General features: G+C 43.4%; 1 protein-coding gene across 17 annotated transcripts in view; it reads right to left on the bottom strand.

Annotated features, from left to right (window-relative positions):
* Positions 1-4,716: 4,716 nt before the first annotated feature.
* The window catches only part of LOC118231501 (nuclear factor 1 B-type), a 143,976-nt gene continuing 120,847 nt past the window's right edge, over positions 4,717-27,845 (bottom strand). For 16 of the 17 annotated variants that reach the window (XM_035425327.1, XM_035425330.1, XM_035425326.1 and 13 more), the window contains 2 exons: positions 20,134-20,222; positions 4,717-10,482 (listed from right to left, as the gene is read on the bottom strand). In XM_035425327.1, the coding sequence (XP_035281218.1) occupies positions 10,353-10,482; positions 20,134-20,222 (219 nt within the window). In that variant the 3' untranslated portion in view covers positions 4,717-10,352. The remainder of the gene's footprint in view (positions 10,483-20,133; positions 20,223-27,845) is intronic. The other variant, XM_035425338.1, reaches the window with a different exon arrangement.

Genomic DNA, 27,845 nt, shown 5'->3' with positions numbered 1-27,845 from the left:
GGGCCATTAACAAGGAGCAGGAGTGAAGATTCATTTTAGAAAATAACAGATTACTTTTGTCCAGTAACATTGGTGATTACCAGTCTGCTCTGTACGTGCAGTTAGGTGTCCAAGCAGCCACAGAAGGAACTCCAATTTTGGGCTGTGGGGTGAGGGGGGGGAGAGAAGGGGGGGTTGTACTTCAACAGACTTGGCTGACTCAGATGGGCTGCTCGTCGCCACGGCAATGAAGGCGCTCAGAATTCCGAGTCGAGATACGGTACACGGTGTTCCAGCGCCTGGCTTATTAAACCCCCCCCCCCCCTTTTCCCACCAGTCAAACAGTGGCTAGCGGTACACCCCCCGCCTAGCCCCCTTCGCCTTTCACAGGAAAAGGTCATGCTTGCGTTCCCCCTGAGTCGTTCAGTCCGTCCGTCCGAGGAAGAACGTAAAACCAAACGCAATCAGAAATTTCATTTGCGATAGCCCCCTCCTCCCGTCGTTTTTGCGAAACACAATCAGCCGAATTTCAGTCTATTTAGTTTCATCAAATCGCAGACAGCAGGCACTGATAAAAAAAAAGCTAGAAAATATGTAGGACACAAGAACAGCCAAACCCTACAGACTACTCTACTGCTATTGAAGCCAGATGTTTACTTAACTGGCCAATTTTGATAAATGGCGTAATGATAACCATTATACATGGGGTAATTTTATATCAGCACAACCCCATATTGTTTTTCTTTTACAGCCAAATTAACTCCTTTTGTGCCCGTGGCCAGGTGTTTGTTCCCCTAGCTAATTGATCCGAGCTTGGCGGAATTGGGAGGGGGGGGTTTAATGCCCCTTTGCAGTCAGACACGGTCTCTCCGCCACTCCATCCCCCAACCAAACCCGTGTGCAAGTGATGGACCTGGTCCAACATCATGGAGAAGGACAGATTATTAAAGAGGATATGTCTCCCCCCCCCATGCCATCTCCTGCACTGAAAACAGGGAGCCATGATGTTGTTTGTTTGCCGTGGCTTATCTTAAGGACACACAGAGGTTGTTTCTGGGGCTTTGTGTTAATTCAGGCATTAGCAGCCTTTTTGCCTACTGCATAGCCCATTTGCTAGCACGCCGTGGCTAAGCTTTACATCAAACAATCGCTGCTGCAACAAAAAATAAAACCTTGGCAGGAAATGACCTCACCATCATGGCTATCAAATAGAGGCCCGTGAGGTCCAGGGGCTGTGGCCATATTTGGCGTAGCAAAAAGGAGGAGAGATTAAGGCTCAGATTAGGAACACATTGTGCTCACATGAAAAAAAACCCAAATGTTAAGTGGAAATGTTCTTATAATTATATATTTTATTTATTTATTTATTTTTAACAAAAATGTTAGCAAACTGACAAATGAAATAGCAGATCAACGGGGCCATTTTGTGTGAACAGGAGACCCTCTCTTCCATCATGAAGTGAGTAATGTTCACACACCAATCGGCAAACATGGCTAATTCCATATGGTTTGCAATCTGAAAAAACCTTACTTCTTAACACAATGACTAAAAGAGTTCAAACCCCCCAAATAATAAAACCATGATGCTCATTAGTGAATGAAAAATAGAAGAAAATTAGTTTTTCTTCCCGCCGTTTACGCACGGCACGGACGATAATCCTCCCCATTCGTTCATGGCCACTACACAAGTACACACCGCCGAAGGCTGAACGATGCTGAACACATGTGCAAGAAATGTAATAAGCTCATGATGCATAGGAGATTAGCCCTTCTGAACACCTCAACTCTGAAGTGCACGTGAACATAATCAAGATTTATGCAAGCGGAGTAATCTGGATTAATTGCTGTTTGTTTCTACAGGAAAGAGTTCTTGCCTTAGGCTATAGTACTGAAAGGGACGGAAACCTAATTATTACCCTGCATGGTTACACACGTCTCTATAAGCAATAAGACTGATGTGTCCACAGAAACAGAAAACTTCCCTTCACGCAAAAAATCTACTTTTCCATATATGGAGATGTAATATATTGGCATTTTTGATTCCTATATGCATATGAAAATAATACATTTTACATTTGTGCATTGCAATTATGCACACCAAAGATATCGAGACATAATACTGACACTCCCGAAATAAGACAATGTCTCTTGAAATGTGTAATTATTGTAGTGCAATAATGAAGGCACAATGTACAATTAAGAAAAGCACTGAACAATATTTTGAAATATATTGCAAAATATACCAATCATTGGCTCTCAATGGAAAATGTATATATTTACCATGAGCTCATAATGTTTGGGACAAAGCTATATAGGTATTTTTTTATTCTGCACTGTACTCCTTTATTTTAGATTGGTAATCAAACTATTCATATGTGGTTCAAGTGCAGATTCTCAGTTTTTATTAAAGGGTATTTTAATCTATTTTGGTTTCACCATGTAGAACTAGCAGCACTTTTTATACACAGCCCACCCATTTCAGGGCGCCATAATGTTTGGGACAAATGGCTTCACAGGTGTTTCTAATTAGTCAGGCGTGTTCAATTGCCTCTTTACTGCAAGTGTAAGAGAGCTTTCAATGTCTAGTGTTGATTCTAGGCCTTTGATTGCCTTTGGAGTCTGTTGGCATTGTCGACATGAGGACCAGAGTTGTGCCATTGAAAGCCAAGGAAGCCATTATGAGGCTCGCCAAAATCAACTGTTTGGAACATCATTAAGAAGAGAGTACTGGTGAGCTCAGTAATTGCAAAGGTCCTGGTAGGCCAAGGAAGACCTCTACAGTTGATGACCAAATCATTCTCACCATAATGAAGAAACGCCCCCAAACACCTGTCCTATTCATTCTGCTGCTATCAGCAGTCGCATCATCAATGAAAACAAAGGAGCCAGTACATGTTGCAGCCATACATGCCCAAACGTAAAACCCCACCAACATGTTTCACAGATGAGGGAGATACTTTCGATCTTGGGCAGTTCCTTTTGGCCTCCATACTTTGCTGTTGCCATCACTCTGATAGTGAACCATGTGAATCTTTGTCTTATCTGTCCACAAGACCTTTTTCGAGAACTCTCCAGGCTCTTTTAGTTTCTTCTTAGCAAACCGTAATCTGGCCATCCTGTTTTTGCAACTAACTAGTGGTTTGCATCTTGCAATGTAGCCTTTGTAGTTTGTCAGTCTATTACAGACAGTAGTCACTAACACATTCACGCCTGCTTTCTAAGGAGTGTTTCTGACCTGTCGGAAAGGTGTTTATTATGGTGAGAATTCTTCAGTCATAAACTGTAAAACTCTTCCTGAAATTAGTTCTTTGCGATTACTGAGCTCACTAGTGCACTCTTTCTTCTTAATGATGTTCCAAATGGTGGATTTTGGCAAGCCTAAGGTTTGGCCTATGACTTTTTTTTTCATATTTCCCAGCCTCATGATGGCTTCTTTGACTTGCATTGCCCCAACTCTGGTCCTTATGCTGACAAATGTCAAAAACAGACTCCAAAGGCAATAAAAAGTCCAGAATCAGGACTAGATACTGAAAACTCTCTTGCACTAAAGAACACACTTGACTAATCAGGAAAAACCTGTGAAGCCATTCGTCCAAAACGTTATGATGCCCTGAAATGGAGGGCTATGTAAAAAAAAGTGCTATTTCTACACGCTGAAACCAATTTGAATTAAAATACCCTTCAATAAAAGCTGAGAATCTGCAGTGACCTCGTGCATCATCTTGATTGCAAATATAAAATTATGGAGTGCAGAGCCAAATCAAGAAAAAAAAAAAATATATATGGCTTTGTCCCAAACATTATGGAGATCAAGTGAAAATAATTGGTACATTTTGGTGGCAATGTGGAAGTACTTGGTATATTTAAAATTTGTTTTCTTGGAATAATTTACGTTCACACAAATGTTTTATTCAATATATCACAATTAATTAATTAGATATATTGTCTGTACCCCTGTATTGTGTCGTGCCAATATGTGGATTGTCTGCTGTTGTCCATTTATGTATCCGTGCTGCAGAGTATAACATAACACACTGTACCGAAAACAAATTCCACCGACCTTGGCCATGTGGCTAATAAACAATCTATCTACCTATCTATCTACAATTCATATTTGTTGCATGAGGCCTTCCTTATTTGCAATAACCAGGATGACATCATGGTGAAAGAGGAGCAGGGTAAGACGGGTAGACAGACACCGACAGAAAACACAAAGCTTTTTTGTAGCATAGCTCATTTTATTGTTTTATCAGTTTTGCATAGGAAATATATCCACTTCCAGTAATTGACTGCAGTAAGAGCAGCTGCTAGCAGTATAGGCTGGATATAACAGTAACAATCACAATAAGTCAAGCTTTATTTACACTGATTTTAATCTTGTGGCAGTTCGGGCCCCTGCACCAAATGCAACCGGCTTAAATAAATGGCGACTTCGGTTTAAGCCCAGGAGAAAGTCCGTAACAACCAAAAAAAAAAAGGAGGGGGAGAAGACAGAGAAAGAACAGTTCCTTTACAGTATATACAGCTACTTGAAGTATGTTTTTTAAACTTCAAAAAGAGGACTGTAAAGTACTGTAAATATTATATAATATTATATAATATTCAGGTACCTATCTATCTACTGTACATCATGTGACTGCACTTTCAGTAGCTGCAGCACCACTGCTGTCAGCCTTTTTTTGTTGGTGTCACGGTTCTCTTTAAAATTTCGGTAGTGTGATTGCATTTGCACAAGGGTTCAAAAGTGCCACAAGAACCAAAATGGATCAACCCTGCTGTGTGGTTAGCAAGCATTTTTTTTTTTTTTTTTTTTTTTAAACTGACAACTCATCACCTAACGTTGTACTAAATGTACTGTAGCATTGACAATCTAAAGAAACACACTGCCCTACTAAATTTTTTTTTTCCTCAGAGAAATATCAAGAGAGACAGGGGCACTCCATCCTAGCTGGCTAAAAGATTCAAATGAACGAAGCACACGCTTTGTTGAAGACTCACTTCCAAAAACTTTACACATGGGGGAAAAAAAAAAACAAGGGAAGAGGTGCCCCACACATTCTGTTTGTTGTTTTCTGACAAAAAAACTATCAAGAACTTTATTTACAACTTAACTCCACTGAGACTAATGTTCAACAGGCACTGCTTTAATATCGCTTTTTGAAAAAAAGAAAAGAAAAAGAAAGTTCCTTTTTTTTTTGGTAAACGTTACATATGCTGGTTTTCTGTCACACTTGTTTACACAGTCTGTCTAGGCTGCAGTCAATGCCCTCTAAAATAAAACACTTGTTGATGTAGAACATACCTCTTAAAGTCTGTCTGCAGCTTGCTAATACATTTACCATAGTCCCTGTAGCAGAGTATTTTGTAACCACACATTCAATAAAAATTCAGGAATTACAGATTGCATTAGTGTCACTGGTCCTCCTTGCATATGGAAAAATCAAGGGTTTCCAATGGCCACGCCCATATGATCAAACAGGAATTTCTGTCCTGTAAGGACTAGACTCATGAACCTCTCATGTAATGGGCCAGTGTCACTCTCAGAAATAATATATGTAATGGTGTGAAATTATAGCAAATGTGTACATAATTATTACCATAGATTTTTAACCTTTTTTTTAACCTTTACCAGCCCTTTAAAAAAAATACTAAAATGTATGAAATGGCAGCAAAAAAGGAAAAAAGAACAAACTGACCATCCCCATCCTTTTCCCCTTGTAAGTAACATTGTGAGTTGTAGCAGAGAAGAGAGCAACCAAGGGCGTATGTGAAGAACACTGATCCAGGAAGTGGTGGAAGGTCAAAGGGCAAAGAGGTGCACTGAACATGCGTACCAGATGCCAACAATACATATACTAGTAAAGCAACAGGGAAACTATCAGAAAGTGCAAATATTCAGCCATTCACTGAATTCCTCCTCGATAGCAAAGTAAATCTCGACGTCAATGGGAGTAAAAGCACGTGAAAGCAGGCTTCGTTTCCACTCCGTTTTCAACCAATGGCCGACCTTTCAGGAAGGGCCCTCCACCGGCTGTGAAGCAGGACACTCAGCACCGCTTAGGTCAGCCAATACCGTTCATTTGAGCGCATTTGTCGTTCATCAATGATCACAGCAGATATGTAAAAATGTGTGGAATGGTAGGGCTTAGCTGACAGCAACACTGGATTATCCTGTCATTTTTTTTTTTTTTTTTTACAGGAAGAAAAAACAAAAAAATAAAAACAAACCCTGTACACTGTATAATGGAATCCCATCATTCACATGTCACTATTCAACCGTGCATGTTTTCCCCCAACTCATTAAGGGACCAGAGAACAGAAGTGATGTCATTTCAAATAAACCCCCTGGCGATCACTACAAAGAGGAAGAAAGCACGCAACCTCATTCTGTTACGTCAACGCTGTTCTGATTGTTCGATAATAATACCCAATGTCACCCTCATCAGAAATTCGAATATTCTTTCCATTTGGAAAAAAAAAAAACACAATAATTTTATCTATGGCCACAGAAACAAAAACAACACTTCCAACATTTATGAAATGTTTCAAAAAACCAAGCTAATCAACACTAAACACAAAAAGACCTTCATAAAATATAACTTTTCACCATTTACAGTTTGGTAAAGGATAACTTTCCTCTACTTTAAGTACAGGATTTCAAAAAATGGACAATAGTTTTTAAAAAAATCATAAATTAACAGAACCTGGAGAGTTGTAACTCAAGTCCAGTTTCTATGATGTTGTTTTATTTTTTTCTCTGAAAAATGGAAGCAACACATAATCGTTAGTCAAAAAGTTTACCTTTAAAAAAAGGGCATCAAAAAAAAAAAAAAAAGGATTTTTAAAAAAGCTATACAGTGTACAAACTGCTGTCTACAAGGCTGGTATTTCAATCAAAAAACCATCGATTCTACTCTTGCAGCTTCAGAGTCATTCAAAACACACATTTCACAGAGCTGGGAGAGCAGTGAACACCCAAAGAACTATTGCTATGCTACCGCCACCACGATTTAGCCTTTATGTACACGATGGACTCCTTCACTGCATTCTCCTCCCGAAACTGACCCCGAGCATCCGTGTCGCGCGCAGGGACAATGCACTTCAGTGGCAAGGCCAATGGCCCAAGGGCTGCAAAGCACTTACGTTTTTTTCTCCAAAACACTAAACTAAAGGCAGAACAGTGCACATAGAACGGGGTGACTTTTAAAAGAATTTATAAACTTTTTTTAAATTTTTTTTTAACAATAATTATTTTGATTTTTTTCCCAAATCAGAATCAGCATATTGATGTTAGAGGAGAAATGAAGCTTGACTTGAGTTTATTTATTTTATAGACCACTGCACTGTGTTTATGTGTACTCTGTGTGTGCGTGTATGTGTACTACAGGTGGAGTAAGGTCTAGACAAGCTAAGCTCACCCGACATACGCAAGAATCAGAGAAGAGTGCAAATTGTGTCAAAGAGAGGAAGGACGACACTTAATTCACATTAGGTAGCAAAGAATCGCCTTGACGTTTAATGGGATTTTTACTATTATAATTGTTAATGCCCTGGTACATGTAATATGCCTGAGATTTTATTATTTTTGAACCGATTTAACCATCAATGTGAGTGTTAAAAAAACAAATACGGCGGATGATTGCCTACAAAAAGACAGGGACCATCAGGGTGATCAAGTTTCTTTCCCTGAAGCCCTCGGTTTAGCTCAATAAAAATAAAATAAAAAACTCAAAGCTTTAAAATCATGGCTTCTCCACAAGGACAGTTTTATCCCCGGATTCACAGACACAAAAAAACAGCTGTAGTGCATATTAAACGCTAGGAACTGGGAGACCTGATCTCTGAATATTAGCCAAGCTGATTGATTTGTATTTATATTTATTTCTAATACGCATCGGCGTGTCGGTGATTGTAATACGTTAACAAGTCACTTATATTTTTAAGGCATCTGCTTAGGAATTGATTTGCATATAGTTTCTAAATGGATTTTTTTTTTTGTGTTTCTTTTGAGTGGTTCTTAATGATTGTCTTCACTCAAGTCGCGCCTCCTTCTCCTGTGTGAATGAGCTTCGTCCAGTCATCTCGCTAGCACCCCAGGTGAGATTTTTAAAAGGAGGACCCAGTTTGTCACAGTAGACAGATCAGTGACTTTGCAGCCGTCTAAGACCAAGGGTGCATTCTTCACAGGCGTGCTGTAAAGTTTAATTAATTAAGTTGGATTATTCAAAGCCCCCCCTCCCCCCTGGCCCCACCCCTCGAAAAAGAAAATGAAAAAAACAAAAACGAATTATTCCTCTCGATCTCTCAGAACAGTAAAAAAAAAGACCTTGTCACACACTGCATAGTAAGCAGCTCCCTCTTAGGTCAACTAAACAAAATAAAGGGAAAAAAACTAAACAACAACAACAACAAGGTCAACAACACCAACAACATCGACAAAATAATTGTGTACAATATTGTCCATACTATCTCCATACTAGCTTTTCTAATAATCAACAGAGCTAAAAGCACTACTTATAATAGGCAAAACTTGGTATTGCATAATTCTTATACATTTGAAACCCCCCATATAGTAACTGGAAGATGAAGAAACAAAAAAATGAAGGGTTATTAGAAAAACCACCAAAATACTGAAAAATAATGCTGATTGATTATGAACTTTAAAACGGCAACTGTACACAGCCATGATATGCATTATAAATGTGAATTAAAGTAGTAAATGTAGTTAAAATCAATGATGTCACAATTTCATCCGGAGTACAAAATAGTTTTTTTTTTTCTTATCATAAAAATGTTAATTCTTAAAATGGTAATAAATGCAGCAAAAAACAAGTGTAGTGAAGTTCTTCTATATTCACAGGAAAGGCACGTAATGTGGACTATATTATCTTCGTGCAAATAAAGATTATTGGAAAGAGGAGTTACACATATATTTATATTTATATATCTGGACTGGAGATTTGAAGGCAAAGTTTCTGCCGTGCACACTGCGAACTCTGACCGTGACCGAGGGCCACTGCGAACTCTGACCGTGACCGGGGGCCACTGTGACCCGCTGGATTTACGTTTTTCACTAAAGCACCATGCATCTCTTCGGCTCCCCCTAGATTAGCGTTTCGCCGAACGCGTGTTATAGACAACGAGCGCTCGTTTTTTAAAATTTATTTCTTTTTAATTGCTCAAACAGCCCGCATTCGTATTTTTTATTTATTTACTTATTTTAAAAGTTTGTTTTTGTAAACAGTAGCTTCAGAAGCACGAGGGGTCGAAAGGTCGATCACTCCCAGAAAGCGCGAGTCGTTTCGCAGAGAGTTTGCGTCTCATTCTGCCCGTTTTTTGTAGTTTTGATTTTTTACAAATATAAATAAAAGCTGCCCTCAGACTGAGGGACAAGGCTCAATAGAATATAAGTGCCGTTTGATTCATAGTTATTTGTGTTCAGGCTATAAGCTCCCTGTTTTGCACAGACATCTGCATTTTCTCATCGATCCCATTTAAATTGAGGATGCAACCTAAAATTGTTTTTTTTTTGTTTTCTTAAAAACATTGAATCCCCTTCATTTTAGTGTCTCAGGGGTGGTAGACTGCCATAGCTTCCCTTCAGTTATTACATAAATTGCACTTGCCTCTCAAGAGATTCTTTTTTGTCTTTTTTTTTACACCTTTTTTAAAAGGAAATATCTAAATGCATTCTGCACCGAAAGGGGAAAATTTTTCATAACCTAATAATATAGGTTTCTTTTTCTCACGTTATTATTTTAAGAGTTCATAACTCTTTTAGTGTACATGATCACCTTTACGTTTAACTAAATATCAGCACTGGTTCAACAGGATTACAGGTTAAAAATATGGAAAACAAAACATAAACAAACTGAACTGTGGATCTAAGAAATGAGTCTGATTTTCACATGCTGTTCCTATGAAAATGCGGTGAGCGGGATTGGCGTGTGAGCCTGTGGAGGCGACGCTAGGCCCCGCCCACACGGCCTGATCTCAGCCAGTCTTTACGCGTTTATCGAACCGTCTCAGCCTGTCTTCAAACTAGGACTAGCGCTTCCGAAACATTGAGAAAAGTACTAACAGAAACTAGCATATCATGCAAACATTAAGGCATCTAAAGTCGTTTATCGGGTCAATCACAGTATTTGACAGGGGAGGGGGGGGGGGAGATGGGGGGGGAGGGGATTTCTCCACACAAAGACTGTCTGGGGTGAGCAACAATACGTAGCCAGACCGCTTCACCTTGTAGTGTTCATGGCCAGTGTCCCTGTAGGGAACACACAGCAGATTGTATAAGTGCTGCTTGCTGGTTTTGTCCCTTAAGTTCAGATGACTTCCTTCCTTTCTTCCTTGCTTCCTGTTCCAGCCGGATTTCAGTTACTGGTCTCTGCCTGAAGGAAGGGCTCACCAATGATGTTTATGCTGTAGTTCTGCACACTTGCTGGCAGAATCGGAGTCCCGTTCGACATTTGGAACGGGACTAAGCTCGCCCAGGTACCAGGACTGGAAAAAAAAAATAGAACAGGAGGAGAAGGAGGGAGGGAGGGAGGGAGGGAGAGAAGGAGAGAGAAAAAGAGAGACTGTTAGCAGATGTCAAGCGACACGTCCAATGCCATCATCATATTCACCTGGATACTTTTTAAACTGGCTGTAAATGATTGATAATCATAATTTAGTCTATGGCTCGCTTCAATTATGTGTAAAGACAAAAATATAAAATAAAAAATACTTTTAAAAAATAGATACAAACATTAAAAATACATCAACCATCCTTCAAGCCTATTCATAGTCATCTGTCATCATAAAGCAAGCCAGGAAGAGAATATCACATTGTTGTTCATTTTTATTAAACTCTAAAATGTAATCTGTGCACACAAGATACCTTGAAATTGCCGCACGTTGATTATGGAACGAACACCATTTGAGAAAACTTTTAAAAAACCTTTTCTGTCTCAAGTTCAATCACTATTTCCTGCCATATTTTTTTCTAACCATACAGGTAAATTCAAAACGACATCCCACTGGTGACCGCAGTCACATAGTGACAGGTGTAATACCTGTACTGTAGAGGTGTAATAGCTGTACTGTAGAGGTGTAATACCTGTACTGTAGAGGTGTAATACCTGTACTGTAGAGGTGTAATACCTGTACAGGTGACACAGAGTCAGGTGTAATATCTGTACAGGTGACACAGAGACAGGTGTAATACCTGTACTGTAGAGGTGTAATACCTGTACAGGTGACACAGAGTCAGGTGTAATACCTGTACAGGTGACACAGAGACAGGTGTAATACCTGTACAGGTGACACAGAGACAGGTGTAATATCTCTACAGGTGACACAGAGACAGGTGTAATATCTCTACAGGTGACACAGAGACAGGTGTAATACCTGTACTGTAGAGGTGTAATACCTGTACAGGTGACACACAGACAGGTGTAATACCTGTACTGTACAGGTGTAATACCTGTACAGGTGACACAGAGACAGGTGTAATACCTGTACTTTAGAGGTGTAATACCTGTACAGGTGACACAGAGACAGGTGTAATATCTGTACAGGTGACACAGAGACAGGTGTAATATCTGTACAGGTGACACAGAGACAGGTGTAATACCTGTACTGTAGAGGTGTGATAACTGTACAGGTGACACAGTGGCAGGTGTAATACCTGTACTGTAGAGGTGTAATACCTGTATAGGTGTAACAGTGACTGGTGTAATACCAGTACAGGTGTAACAGTGACTGGTGTAATACCAGTACAGGTGTAACAGTGACTGGTGTAATACCAGTACAGGTGTAACAGTGACTGGTGTAATACCAGTACAGGTGTAACAGTGACTGGTGTAATACCAGTACAGGTGTAACAGTGACTGGTGTAATACCAGTACAGGTGTAACAGTGACTGGTGTAATACCAGTACAGGTGTAACAGTGACTGGTGTAATACCAGTACAGGTGTAACAGTGACTGGTGTAATACCAGTACAGGTGTAACAGTGACTGGTGTAATACCAGTACAGGTGTAACAGTGACTGGTGTAATACCAGTACAGGTGTAACAGTGACTGGTGTAATACCAGTACAGGTGTAACAGTGACTGGTGTAATACCAGTACAGGTGTAACAGTGACTGGTGTAATACCAGTACAGGTGTAACAGTGACTGGTGTAATACCAGTACAGGTGTAACAGTGACTGGTGTAATACCAGTACAGGTGTAACGGTTGTAGTGGAGATGCGGCGTCGCTCTGCTGTGTTAAAGCTCGTTTTAGCGCAGCGCCATGGCGCTCCTTCACCGTCGTCGCGGCCTAGCGGGAGGGAGACGGCGCACCGCTTTCACGCTCATTCTCACAGGGAAGTGCAGCACGGTCTGAGACCGCGTTCCTCTTCAAATCACAATGCGGTCTAAGAACTGGACCAGGCTCTCCTGTACCAGGCTATGCAAATCCAGTAATCGACTGAAGTGTAAAACTCTGACAAGAGTACTTTTAACTCTAGTAGACTACATATTGTGAACGTGCATGATCACTGCTACAGCTGATGACTATGAGTTCTGCGGTACAGGACTGATAAAAATGAATAATTTAATATCTTAACTGTTTATTACTCCTAATTTTTCTTCATGCAAAAATTAGTATTGTGAAATGCAATACGGAATAACAGCCTCTCATGTAAAACGCACTGTTTTTATGACCTACTGATTTCTGTGATGACCGGACAGCTGTCGAGACCCAGAATCCTTCTTCACACCTGTCTGACACCCCCCCCCACCCCCAACCCCCCACCAAATCTGAGAGGTTCACCAACCAATCAGCTGCTTCCCTGCACTACCCACAATTCCCTGCGGCTGGCAGCGATGTGCGTACGCCAAGAGGAGCGTGTCTGTATCTGCCCGGGTTTTTCGCGCGCCATAGCAGCCGATGACCTTTCACCCCCTTCCTGGGCTCAGGTGCGAAGGTTTTTTCGCGCATCGCAGATGCGGCGCGAACTTCTTTTCTGTTGTTTTTTTTTTTTTCTCTCCAGATTTCTGGGGAAGGTGGTGGGGGGGGGCGGGGGGGGGGGGGGGGGGATTCTCAGCCGCACATCTGTCAGCGTCCATCTGTTTCAGAGGAGGCCGCGGACCGTATCGTCGTCCGCGGCGTTTTACCAAAAAAAAAAAAAAAAAAAAAAAAGGCGGCGAGGAGGGCCGTGGAGACCGAGGTCGGGGGGCTAAGCCGAAAAGAACATCAAACGGGGGCTCGCTGCCTGGCCGGTGGCCAGAGAATAAAGGCAGATGCGCTCAGCTGTTCCTGCGAGGCACTTTAACGCGCCGCGCGCTTCTCCATACGCGCCATTCCGCAAACCCGAGCATGGAGAAACAACACACACAAAAAAAAACACAACAAAACATCTGCTGCCGAAGAGTAACAGCCCTTAAAGGGATAGCCTTCGATAGGGACGCGCCATAAATTAAACACGGTTAGTAAGGACAGCTTTTCCTCTGAAGCCCAGCAGATGCTAGACTGACGCACTTCGCTCGGTCGTATACTGTACGTATTTACTAGTGTGTGAAGAGCTTTTAAAAAAAAATAATAATTGGACCTGAGCATCAGCAAAACGCCCATTTCATTCCTCTCGTCTCCGACCGTATTAGGACGTGTGTTTGCATGTTCAGTCTGCTAATATTTGCGAAGGAATCTCGAGCAGGTTGATTCTATTACGCATACATTACTGCCAACTGTGTGTGTGTGTGTGTGTGTGTGTGAATATATATGTGTATATGTGTGCGTGTGTTTGTGTGTGCACTATTAAATAAACACATTTCAGTTTCTCCTGTCCCGAATGTAAATAACCTCAGGCCGTAGCCAGTGCCGTTCCTATGGAAACCCACCGCCGGCGTGTGTTTATCCAAAGAGGCCGGGGACAGTTGAGGGAGTGACGAGCGAAGGTCACCTCAGAGGTGCCTGATTATGACACAGTGTCGTCCAGACTGCGGAGAACAATGAAGGAATTACAGTAATCCACAGCGCTCCACCTCTCCCACGAACATCAAACGCTTTGGGCTTTCGTGCGAGAGGGAGAAGCCGGGGGGGGGGGGGGGGGGACGTGGGCGGTGGGGTCCGTACGTGGCAAACACGAGCGTTAATAACGAGCACCTGGCACACTACACGAGACGCGGGGATTATGGGACACACTGCGGAAGGGGGAGGGGGAGCGGCTCTAAAGCGTCGCGCTTGCGTCGGGGATCTCCAAGGTTTTGCGTGAGCAGCCGACTTCAAGGAGAAGAGCGGACTCGCTGCTCCCACAGTCCCCGCGTGCGGCGTTCCAGCTTTTCGCCGGCGGCCGGGCGGGTCCGCACCCAGGGCCAGGGGCAGATTTTTTGGGGGAAAGAGGGCTCCGGTGCGAGATGCTGCGCTATGTGCTTCCGAACTGATGGCGTAAGAGCCCATCCTTAGACCCTAACCCGGCTCTCACCCCCGCTTTTCCATGGCTGGCCCTTTAAGGTGTGAGATCACAAATATGTGATTAGAATGCTCATAACTGAACATTCTAATGCTGATGTAACAAAGACTACTGGTGATTGAAAGCAACGGAGTTCTAGAACACTGACTGAGAATTCTGGAGAAAAAAAAAAAAGTCAAAAAACCTACTCTCCAAAGGGTTAAAAAGTACAGCTCTGTTTGTTTGCTGAGGGGAAGGGGGGAGGGGGCTTCATGCTATGTACATGTGTTGAATAATTAGCCAGAAAAGAACCCCCCCCCCCCCATTTCACACAATTGCTTCTTTCTGTTTGCAGATTACTGGGTGTGCTCGATATTCGGGGCGACTAGAGCCCCCTGATGTACACAGACCTGCCTTTGTTTCAGCGGGAGGGGTTCCTTTGAAGGAGAGAGAGAGGGAGGGAGGGAAGGAGGGAGAAAGAGTGAGAGATGGAGAGTGAGAAAGCAAGGTAGACAGAGAGAGAGGGGAAGAGAGAGGGGGATAGAGAGAGAGAGAAGGGGTTGAGAGAGAAAGAGAAAGTCTTAGTTTGCAGGTGCAAGGCTTCCAGAAAGGAAACAGGTCTTTGGATTTTAGGTTGGAGGGGTAAGGTTAAGCCCAAATGTGGGGGGAAGGAGCAGTGGGAGGGGGGGGGGGTGACCCCGGAACTGGGGAAACAGTGACTGTATTCTTTCAGAGGGGGGCCGAGCTGACGGGCCTCACTGTGGGGAAGAACGAGCTGAGCATTTCTCAGGCCTGAGTTTTTTTACCAATCGCACGGTGTACCAGCAAGCTAGTCTCAGCTGGACAGGGCATCTTCCTCTTTCTGACCCGCAATTTAAAAAAGACGAAAAGAAAAGTTGTATCCAGTCTTTTAACGGAGTTAAAAACCAAGGATTCCATCCACTAACTCCGGGCAGGACTACACCACTGCCTCCCCCCCCTTCCATTCCTCCATCCCTCCCTCTCTCTCTCTCTTCCTCTACCCCCTCCCTTCTCCTCCCTCTCTCTCTCTCCCTGGACTGCCAGAAATCATCTGACAGGAAATAAGAGGTTAGGCTTCTTCCTACCTTTCCGATCGAGGGCCGTACAGAGGAGGCGTGAGCAGTGAAGTGCGACCCCGGGCCTCTATTCATCGAACAGCAGCGCTCCGATTACGGAGCGACCCTCGAACCCAGGCCGGGCGAAAATGCCCGCGTGAAACCTGCAATTAACCAGACCCCCGACGCCGCGTGGAAATGCCCCCGGCCTTTCGCCAAAATTTCACATCTCGGATGCTCACTCCGGAAGGGAGACGGATCTGCCTTTCGGGAGAAATGTGTACCGACGGATTTCTCTAAACCTCAGGTTCAGCGTTTGCGAGTGTCGGCCTTCTGGTGAGGCTGAAATTAAAGACACGGGTTTTAATCTTCCTCTCTGTGTCACCCCCACGACGGTCTGCCATCCTAGCTCTCTGTCGCTTTGCCTTAGACACGGGGCCTAATTTACTAAGACCTTCAGCAAAACGAATAAAACAACCAATGGTTGGTGCAAAACAAATACTATGACCAATCATTGGTCATGTTACTGTTTGCGTGTGCTGAAAAAGATGGTCTTATTCAATCGGGCCCGGTTTTTTCAGCCTCAGGGAGATCGGCCGGGTTTATTTTCGCAGTCCGGGTTGTGCATTTCACAGGCAAACTGCAGGAACCCAGAGTGTTTTCATCAGCTGTTTCAGATTCATAGACCCACGCACGCTCACAGAATAATCCTCATCTAGTAAAAGACAGGTCGCGTGAACCTCAAATAATGACTGACGAATCCCTGTGCAAATTCTCAATTCTCTTCCAGCACGCAAACTGTCTCTTTTCTTTTTTGCCTAATATTTGTTCAACAAAACCACAGCAGTTGGAGAACAGCTCACACCTGGACACATGAATAACCGCTCTCACACCTGAACACAGCTAATGGCTGAAACTGAACACTGCTCAAATAGAGCAGTTTGCACAGTTGCGCTCGAAAGCGGGGCTGCACAGCAGAGAAGTCATGTCTCCAGTCAGGACCAGTTTCCTCTCGCCCGGACTCTTTAAAATCAGCACACGTAACTCTGTGTGAAATGAACTTTATTGATTGACAAAGACCATTGTGTCCCTCTTTCAAGGGTCCCTCGAGTTCAAGTCCAGTCTGGCATTGCCTCTTGTCTGGTTTCCCCGGGATACCAGACGGCTTGAGACACGACCTTCAGCAAGACGGGGAAAACAAGCAACTTCCACCGCGCTTCGGATGCTTTATCGATTCACCCCGAGAACACTCACTCCCTTCCTTCAACCCCCCACCTGACCCCCCCACCTCCCCGAAAACAGGCACAACACAGCCCCCCTCTCGCTCTCTCTGTCAGGTTACACCTCTCTCCCCACTTTCTTCTTTCTATCACCCCCTCACTCTCCCCCTCTTTCTCGGTCTGACTTTCTCACTTTTTTCTGTCTCGCTCTCCCTGTTTCTCCGTGTCCCTCTCTCCTTCTCTTTGTTTGTGCATCCCCCGCTCCCCCCCCCCCCCCCTGCACGTCTCAAAGTATGCAACGTGGTTCGTTTAGGGATTAAGTTTCAAATTAGATTATCTGACGGTATCTTAATGGATCGCTGACCCTCTTCTCACAGGACGGTGTAGCAGTCACATCTACCCACTGTTCAAACTGTGTCTGGAGAAGAGACCAGGCCCGGGATCCCACTCAGAACGTTTTTCAATTGTGCCCACAAAAAGATTCATCAGCCACCCATCGCCAGTGTGCTACAACAGCGCATCCCACTCATTTATAGTAAAGAGGGCTGCTGGGTGGTTCGGTGAGCTCAGTGAGTACCACGAGGAGCTCATAATTGGCTGTGCCATCTCCCAGGAAGAGCTCATTACTGGCTGCGCTAGCTCTCAGGAACAGCTAATGACTGGCTATGCTGGCTTTCCGGAACCGCTTATGATTGGCTGTGCTATCTCCCAGGACAAGTTTGTAGTTGGCTGTAATATCTCCCCAGAAAGAGCTCATGACTGGGTGTAATACCCTCCTAGGAGGAGCTCATGACCGGCTGTGCCATCCACTACAAAGAAAGAATTCGACTAGCAGGACTGTTCTGCAAAAGAGACCCCTCTTGCCGCCTCTTGAGTTGCTGCTCTGTAAACAGCCTATCCACTCCCCCAGCCAAAAAAACAAGTCTAAGCAAAACAAAACAAACAAAACAGTTCTGTTCATAACTGATGTAGAGTTCTGGGCTCGGCTGGCACTGTCTAGCCAAAACTCCTTTTCAAAAACGTTTGAAAAAGGTCCTAAGCAAGAGACAGCCTTCCTGAGTATTACAGTCTTACATGTCTGACTGCTACTGCTCTCCGCCTTCATGAACAAGATATACTTAAAACATTGGAAACGCTGCCCCTGCTGCCTTTGCAGACAGTCCCGTCGTTAACGTTCAGGAAGCACCCGTCTATGCAGAGGTGCCTGTCCCTTTAAGACAGCAGGAGAGGCTGGGTCAAGGTCTGCAGATCCTGCAGACAAAGCCTGAGAGGGTCGAGCATAGCGTGAAGAAGTCGGAGCAAAAACCCGCCAGCTTTTTGTAGCGCTGAGCTCTGCCTGCACACAAGCTTGCTGTGATTTTCACAGCGGTTTCTCGCTCCTAAAGGGCTTGCTCGTCAAGCCACGGTGGATAACAGCTGAATTATTTTTCAGTGTCCGCTGAAGTGTCTTGTTTACGTTACTTTCTTCAGTAAACGTGAAATACGGCCATCAGCTCGATCTGAAAGGAAACACTCTCTCTGAAACTGAAGTGATTTCTTTGTTTGCTGAAGTGTAGCAATGCAAAGAAAAAACTATTTAAACATTTTTTTCCCCCACGTGTATACCGAGAAGCAAAAAACTGTGAATCCTCTGCTTTTCTCAACTCAACACTGAGGTCACAAGAAAACAAGCTCTTGCTCTCCTCCCCTGTTCCTTTCCCTCAGATTTGGGCTCCTGTGCATGTGTGTATGCGTGTGTATGTGTACACTGATTTCAATTATGTTTACGGCTTTCCTTATTTATTTTAACAAATTGCTAAGAAAATTAGATTTTAATTACTGTAAAAAAAAAAAAAAAAAAATGTTGTTCCCACACCACTCATAACACCAGGCCCAAAAATACACCCATCGGAACAAAGGCCCAACACGCAGCCTTCCAAAAACAGTTTTTTTAAAAAACCCAACACAAACACAGCAGCCCGGCAAACAAAAGCCACCGTCAGCCCGACCGGCTCGGCGCTCCAACAAAGCCAGGCTGCTTCCGCCCGCGCGCCAGCCTCCCGGGGCCTCAAACAGATGTTTTACGCGAGCTTTACTTTCCCTGACACGGGTATGTTTGCCCAAGCCATCGCAGCCCTTCTTCTTGGTTTACATTGAACTGAAGCATGACAGTCCAGGCTCAGAGCTCCGGGGGGGGGGGGAGCAGGCAGAGCCGGGCAGGTTAACCATTAGCGACCTGGTCTTTTTAGCGATCGCCGTTTCCTGTCTGATTTTAGGGTATCTAGCACAGCCTCACGGGAGGGGCCCAGTCAGTCCGTCCCCCCCCCCCCCCGCTAAAGGGGTCAACAGAGGAGACGCCACCATGCGGAAGGCCCTGTCTTTTAAAAAAGCCGTCCCATCTGCAGATGGCGACCCGGGTCTCAGCGGCGTGAACGGGAGCCGATTCGTTTGGACCAAAAGCGTCGTAACGTCGCGGACAGGCGACTGCATCTGGAGCCGCTATACGCATATACGAACACCTTCATGTAGCTTACCTGTTCACGTCATTGGCTGATTCACTGGCATGCGCAACTACCTACAGTACGCACAAGCTTTAAGTTTGCTGAATAAACATTAACACGCAGTTTAAGCACATCTAACTTTCCTTTCATCGGCGATTCATGCTACCACCAGTTGCCTCAAAATTCACAAGAGGCACAAAACTAACAGCGTCATTTTCTCAGGTGGCTGAAATGCATCGGTCCCCATCCTCTGGAAAGTAGGGGGTACATAAGCACAGCCGTGATGGTAGGGCAATGATATGGGCAATGGTACGCTGGTTTTAAAAAGGACATGGGGGAACGCATAAGCAGTTTTACACAAGGCAACCCTGGAGACATACGAGTTTTCTAAGAACGCTTCAGACACTTGAAAGAACAGTAATAGAAACAAGGGAAGGGAAAGAAACGGAGAGATCGGTGTAACACACTTGTGGAGTGTGTCAAAGGGTACTTTCACACACATTTCAGCTACAGCTGAGACCTCTTATAGGTTAACCTACATCCCTCCTGTTCACCTCTCTGTAAAGAATAAGAAAATGTAAGATGGTAGATAGATACAGTGCATATTTCTCCATCACTTGATTGTTTTATGTGCGTGCGTGTGTGTGTGTGTGTGTGTGTGTGCATGTGCGTGCGTGCATCTGTACGTGCATGCTCGTGCATGTGCACGTATTCACAGTATGTGAGTTTGTGTATGGCTATGTGTGTATGTGCGTACAGGTACGTATGCATGTATCTATCTGAAACATGTGCACACGCATCTGTGTGTGTGTGTTTGTGGGAACATAAAAAAGCATGTCTGAGGGAGCTTGCATGAGTGTGTGTGTGTGTGCATGTGTGTGTAAGTGTAAGTAAAATCAAAAAGGACCAAAGCAAACACAGAGCGTGATATTGAGATTTTGAAATAATGAAAATATTACCTTTGCCAAGTAATTCCCATAGTATCCTCAGTGGCAGTGGGGGAATAATGCTTGCCGTTTTGATTCATGGTCCAGTCACATATCCTCAGCTGTCAATTAAAACCTAGCAGTCAGACACTGTCCAGAACAACTAGACTGATTTTACTGCACAAATGCAAGCATGCAAAAAAAAAACCTCAATGTGGATTTTAACAAAAGTCTGCATGTTCAAAACTACCATTCTCTTACATCTTCAGAAACATCATTCAGTATACATCAGATTTGCATCTACAACACAAAAGCATAAGAAATGAAAAATTTATATGAAAGTAGGCTATATTCTATGTAGCATGCAATCACATTAGTAAGGTAAATAATGAGCTGACCTGGAAACAAAAGGAATGTTAGTAAACATGTTAAGTGTAGGGCTGCTGCTGCTGGGAGGAGGGTACAGGGCTGTCATCACTCATGCATTCACACCTGCGCACATGCACCTGTCGGCTAGCAGCGTTAGACACAGAAGGCAAGGCCGCGATTTAACTCTAGAGGTCAGTGGCAACCGGGAAGGTGACTGAGTCACTAGTGAGCGCACCTGGGTGAGTCACCAGAGCACACAAAGGCCTGGGTGAATCACTGGGGTAAATCACTTGTGCACACCTGTGTGAGTCACCTGTGCACATCCGGGTGAGTGACTCGTGCACATGTGTGTAAATTACTTGTACACACCTGTGGCATATCGTACAGTTGCGTGTGATTGGTTGTACACGTCGCTGTAGCAATAGCACTATTCATACACAGGGGATCCCAAAACTACTCGTATCAAGGTCCCCGAAAAACACTCTGCCTGACAGCCGCCACTTTAGCAGAATGCTACATTCCACTCAAACAGAAAATAAAAGCAGAAAATATCAGTTAAAGAGTAAAAGCCAAAGAAAGAGTGAGTATGCAGGTAAACTAGTGTCAAAAGTAGAATATATACCCTAACACTAGACAGAGGGGAGCTCAGACAGACAAAACACTTTAGAAATGTCAGTACAGTATAATATATATTTAAGTGCTTTAAGACTGTTTTTAGAGGAAGTGCTGATATTTCCTGACCCGACTGCGGTCTCAGCTGTGGGTAAACCACAGGCCATGTGAGGGAAAAACAGCTTTCAGTACCCTGGAAATTAAAAGACTTACGCAAAGGGTTTCAGAATGCAACCATTTTGAATTGCAACTGAACCAACCCCCTTTTGTGCAAGCCTGGCATGAAAAGGCTAAAACCCAACACGGTAGCGTACCTAACCGCATTACGAACATGGAGCATGTAGCCGCAGAAAGACAATGACTTTTAAAACACAACCTGCTGCTTGGCATGCAATTACAAATAAAGTTACTAAATGGTAAGCGGGTATAAAACACAGGTGTCGAGTCCACTGCGTCACTACAATTTCCCTTCCTCTAAACCCAAAAACCAATAATTCACAAAACTACATTTTTATAGCAGAAAAAAGAGCTGTTGCCTTGCTGTATTAGCCAATAGAAAGTGTGGGGGGGGGGGGGGGGGGGGGGGGCAGTCAGCACCATCTTGAGTAGCTTTAAAGTGTAAATGTAAAGGAGGGTTTGGGGGAACCACTACACGAGGCAGTTACTCTCCAAATATGTCGCTTATTATTCATTCCCAGCTTCACAGAAAGTTTGTGCCAGGATTTCATTGACTTGATCGATCATAAAGATGGGAATATTGTCGCACAAGTTCAGTGACTCTTCAAAGTATTCATCGCAAGTATTCATTCAAAAGTATTAATCACAAAAAAAGTATTCCAATCACTATGACGATGGTACCACGATCGTGTCTTATACAGGAGGTTTCAGAGTGTGGTGAAGTTTGACCTCTGTTGCAGGATGAATTGACTGTACAGAAAGGTAGTCAAGTAAAAGACGAGGAAACTAACCATAAAAGATGGGGGAACTAATAGCACAACAGCCGTGTGGGTGTAGGCGGGCCCTGTCTCTCTCTCCCTCACATCTGTCACATCACACAGGACTTCAGCTGTATACACCTGTTATGCAGCTCTGTAAACACATCTGGACCCAGAGCATACACAGGAGAGTTCACACACACACACACACAGACACACGCACACACACAGACACGCACTCCTGCACACACACAGACATCTTACATACACACCGCATATACAAGTGTGCACATATGCACACAAATAATTACATTTACTAAATAGCATTTAATAAATGCTTTAACCCAGAGTGACATACACAACGTACATTATCTATTAGTCCATTTATAGAGATAATGACACAATTCGGGTAACTTGCGCAAAGGGTACAACAGAACTGCCAGGCCTGGGAATCTCAGCTACAAACCCAGCTCACTACCCAGTATAGTACCCTACTGCCACAAACACACACACACACACACACATATATATGCGCACACGCACACACACACAAATACACACACACGCACACACACCTTATTCACAATCTGGAGAAGGTATAATCTGCCCACCCAAAAACAAGAAACACCTGAGCAGCGCATGTGCTTTCCCCCCCTCAATCTCCATTAAAGAATGCATAATTATAGAATAGTGCACTCAAACTGGTCATTATGCGACTGCCGCTGATGCTCCTGACGGTTTCATCAGGTATATTAGCGCGCTGAATATTCAAAGCCATTTATTTCAGTCGATAGTTCAGCATTTCGCAGAGCACCTGTACGCAGGACGGAATCCATTTCCATCTCAATAAATCTGGGAGCGAGTAATTGATTTTCTGAATTTACTTCAAAGATTGAGCTGAGGTTTTTTTTTTTTTAACTCTATGCATTTCAAGAGACTCAAGAGCCGTACCAATTTCACAAAGTAAAAAGAAAAAGGCTAAATGAATTTACTGCAGACATAAAATATAAATATATAATGTTAACCCCAAGTGGGTATCACCTATAATTGTAATTGATCTTTCCAGAGTTAAACTGGCTTATGGCAGAGAATTGACCCAGGTATGTATGGCATCCCTTTGAAACATAAAATCAACCATTTCTCCAAACAACATTAATATTACAATGAAGGCCTTCAATATAAAAGTAGACAGCAAGGCTAGCTTTCATTTTATGAATTGCCTTGATATAAATGGATATTAAAAGTTCACCGAAACAAAAACAAGAAAAACACACCGGACATAAATAAAACAAAAGCCAGTAAAAGCATCTCTGCTTTTAGCAAAAAATGTTTTATAAATCTATTTTGTAAAAAGTTAAAATTTAAGTTGAAAAACAATGGAAAAAGTTCTATAAAAATGACACTCACCCATGCCTCTATGGACATGCTCTCACACACATGCACACACACGCACACACAGGTCTGTGTGAGGAAATGGGTTTATAAAATAAACAGACAGTCAGACAGAAAGACTGATGTATTTTGCTTGAGCTGAGAGAGGGGACAGCGTGTAGCTAGGCTTGTGTTGCTTTTGAAAACCTTGCTGCACCGTCAATGTTTTGACCGAAAACTTCCTGAAACCACATCTGGACCATGGTCATGTCCATGTGAGGGGTGACCTTTCTCCCTCCCCCACATACCTCGGTGGGGGGTCATGTTTTTGGCTCAAGTTAGCTGGACCAAAACTATAGAAGGTACACATTAAGAATAGCATGGTCATTCATAGTCCTTTTCCTGACATGGCCCATTATACATACTGTACATACACTTAATATTGCTTTAAGTTACCAGTTCCCAAGCTCAAGTTCCTGGAAGTCCACCAGGCTGAACTTAGGAGGATTGGTGGATTTTATCCAACACTATATTCAAGCATTTGTTTATTCATTTTGTTTTGAACTAAGAGTTTAAGAACATGCCCATGTTCATGAAGGCCAATCACAAAGACGACACTATTAAGGTCATGTATGTAGGAATGACTAAATGTGTAGAAAGTTCCGGAACAATGGCAGTACAGCTGAGGCAAAACGCTGGGGCATTTGAATAGGGATGCACAATGAATTCTTTGGCGACCCGATACCCATGACCTCCCCTTACGGACATGGAACCGCCTCAAATAATATGTGGGATGTAAGAATATTGAATACGCAAAATAAAATGAATCATATATTTCAAAAAATATATACTGCAATATCATGAAGTGGCAATAATTTTCCAAATATATATTCCCCTTTTGATACTGTTATATACAAGTTATTTAAGTGTTGCAATTCCACGATAATTATTTCAACATATTGCTAATTTAATAAGGGTTTATAAACACTGGTAACCCTCATAAAGCTCCAGTAATTAAAAGAACGAGCACTACACAAAAAGGACAAAGTATTTCTAACAGGAAAGAGACGTCCCGCTTCCACCCGGATATCCACTTAGCCTACACGTCGGGGTCTCTACACAATGCTAAATTCCCCCATCACAACTCACACACACCACTCACACATGCACACACACACACACACATGCATGCATAAAAGCGCACACACACCGGAGAACAACGAACACCAGGTCAGAACACCACATCATGCTGAGAAAAACCACACGCCCTTAAACGGACATTTCCCAAAGTTATGCTCTTTCACGGAACGCGGCAAAGATAACACAACTAAAAAAATAAATGAACGAATTAACAAATAAACAGAGAGGAATGGCGTGTGTTCATGTGCGCGCACACTATTTCACGTCATAATGTGCTACAGTATTAATTATTCCATGACAAATACCACTTTTTGGCATGCCATTTTTCCGCATACAGATATCTGTGGGCATGCCCATATAAACTGCATGTGAAATGGTTTTATACAGGATTTGAGCATGATGTTTGTGTGCAGCATGCTGGGACCATTATTTCCTACACAAAGTAGTTTTTAATGAAATACGTTTAGTGATCAGATTATGCACAACACTGCAGTGCCATATCATATGGAACCAAATTATAAATAGCTGTTACTGTTATCCGGTTACAATTTTTTAAAATTAATATTCGCTTTTAATTTTTTACCTGATCTTAAATAGTGTTTGTCCAACACCTTTAATTGGGTGCATAAGACACCATGCCATTAAATGGCTCCTCCCTCTACAGACACAACCAGGAGCTGAGCGTACAGCTGGCAGCAGTGTGGACCTTACCCAGACTGCTTAGCCAAAGGTTAAGGTTCTTTCACCGACTGGTCGCGCACGTCAGGACAGCCAATACGGCGGAACCGCGGCGCACGTACGCCAAACCCTGCTCTGAAAAACCATCCGCGATCTACACTGCGAGGCTAACAGGTTAAAATGGCCCCGTGCTCTCTGTACATGTTGCGTCTCCCAACGCCAGCTGTCATTTATAATGACCAGGAGGTGGCTTATCACTTGCGCTCACACAAGGACAGACCAATGTCCAATCAGAGCGACCGTTGCTGGGCAGTGACGCCAAGGGGGGCTGGGGAGGAGATTAAAAAAAAAACCCACCAATGAGATGGCTTAATAATGAGCCGTTCATTTGAACCCGGGTTTCGGTTTGACAGGCGGACCACTGGACGAGCCTGGTGAAAACGAGGCGAGGCGACCGATGGTGGGCGAATTCCTTCCCGCCGTCTGGCCATTTTATAGGGAGACGGCAGTTTATTTTTAAAAAGTAACATCGCTTCCCTTTTCCCGCCCACCGAGGAAAAATGTTCTAATACTGCCCATGAGAAGCATCTGGGAACAAATCGAGCCAGCTCTGACTGGACAGGCGTCTCCTGAGGGGGAGACAGAAGGACGACCGTTATACGTTGTTTGGGTCGGGGGGGGCGGGGGGGGCGGGGGGGGTATGAAAGCGTCTGACCCCATTTTGCCCAAGAAGCATTGCGTAAGCAAGCTTGAAAGCTTCCCCTGGAGAACTCGGACTCTGGCGAGGAGGAAGCTGTCCATTACCCCGACGACTGCATCCAGAAAGTTCTAAGAGTGCTGCTGCCTCGGCGCATTCCCACGTGCTGGGGTGACGCATGGGCCGGGGTGACGCACGACCGTTCGTCTTCGCCCTGCGCACCTGCGAGTTTAACGTCTCCGAGACGCGTACATGTGTCCGCGGGTCAAAGGGCATACGGGAACAGGCCTGCAGGAGGCCAGCTTCAGTTCCCATTGTAAGTCACTGCTCTGCAGCCCCCGCCACGCTCCCGCCCCTCTCGGTAATGACTGATGACACACAGATTATACATATGAATGCCATATGAACACACACACACACACACACACACACACACACACAAAGAGAACGGCAGTATTTCAAATACACATATGACATGTACTGGTGTGCTTGTACTTTCACATGTAATACAGGCCGCTCACCGAGGTTAGATGTTCCGTATTAAAATAAAGTTACTGTACAAACTGTGCAGACATACATACATACATACACACACATTATACAGTGAGCTCCATAATGTTTGTGACAAAGACATATTTTTTCCTGATTTGATTCTGTCCTCCACAATTTACAATTTGTAATAAAACAATTCTCATGCGGTTAAAGTGCACATTCTCAGCTTTTATTTAAGGGTATTAAACGTGAGCTGATAAGATGCTTCTGCACACTTCTGCACAGAATTCATTCTTCTGCTGCTATGAGTAGAAGATGCTATGTTACATCATGCTAACTGCTATGTTACATCAGCAATGAAGACAAGTGAGCCATTACCTGTCACAGCAATACATGCTCAAAGTATAACACTCTCACCACTATTTCTCACAGATGAGGGGGTGTTTTTTGGATCTTAGACACTTACATTCGGCCTCCACACTTTGCTCTTGCTATCACTCTGATACAAGTCAATCTTGGTCTCATCTGTCCACAAGACCTTTTCCCAGAACTCTGCAAGCTCTTTTAGATAGGTCTTAGCAAACTGTAACCTGGCCATTCTGTTATGTGGCTAACCGTTTTAATCTTGCAGTGTAGGTTCTATAGTTCGGCTTGTGGACATCTGTCATCTGAGGACAGCTGTCAGTGACACATCCATGCCTGCCTCCTGAAGAGTGTTTCTGATCTGTCAGACAGGCGATTTTTCTTCATTATGGTGAGAATTTGTGATTCATCAACTGTTGAGGTCTTCCTTGGCCTAACAGGCCCTTAGCAATTACTGAGCTCACCAGTGTTCTCTTTCTTTTAAATAATGTTCCAAACAGTGAATTTTGGCAAGCATCAAGTTTGGCCTATGTCTCAGACTGCTTTCTTTTTTAAATTTCTCAGCCACATAATAATGGCTTTGCTCCAAAGGCAATCAAAAGCCCAGAATCAAGACTAGATCTTGAAAGCTCTCTTGTACCTGCATTAAGGAAGCAACTGAACACACCTGACAAATCAAAAACACCAGTGAAGCAATTTGTCCCAAACATTATGATTCCCTGAAATGGGAGGTCTATGCATAAAACGTGCTGTAACTTGTACATGGCGAAACCAAAACGTGTAGATAATACCCTGTAAAAAAGCTAAGAATGTGCACCTTAACCACATGAGAATTGTTTGATAATAAATCTAAAATTGTGGAATACAGAGCTAAATGAAAAAACCTTGTCCTTGATCCAATCATTATGGAGCTCACTGTATGTACACACACACACACACATATATACACACAACATATATATAATATATATTTTTAAAAACCCTAATGTTACTGACCTAATCTGACCTGAACACATCTAAAAATGATATGCATCAGAGCACCTCTCTGTGTTCAGCACCTCTCACACTCACTCCCAATCGCGTGGCGC

Source organism: Anguilla anguilla, chromosome 7 (assembly GCF_013347855.1).
Source record: "Anguilla anguilla isolate fAngAng1 chromosome 7, fAngAng1.pri, whole genome shotgun sequence".
Lineage (NCBI taxonomy): Eukaryota > Metazoa > Chordata > Actinopteri > Anguilliformes > Anguillidae > Anguilla > Anguilla anguilla.
This window is presented reverse-complemented; position numbering and strand designations above follow the sequence as displayed.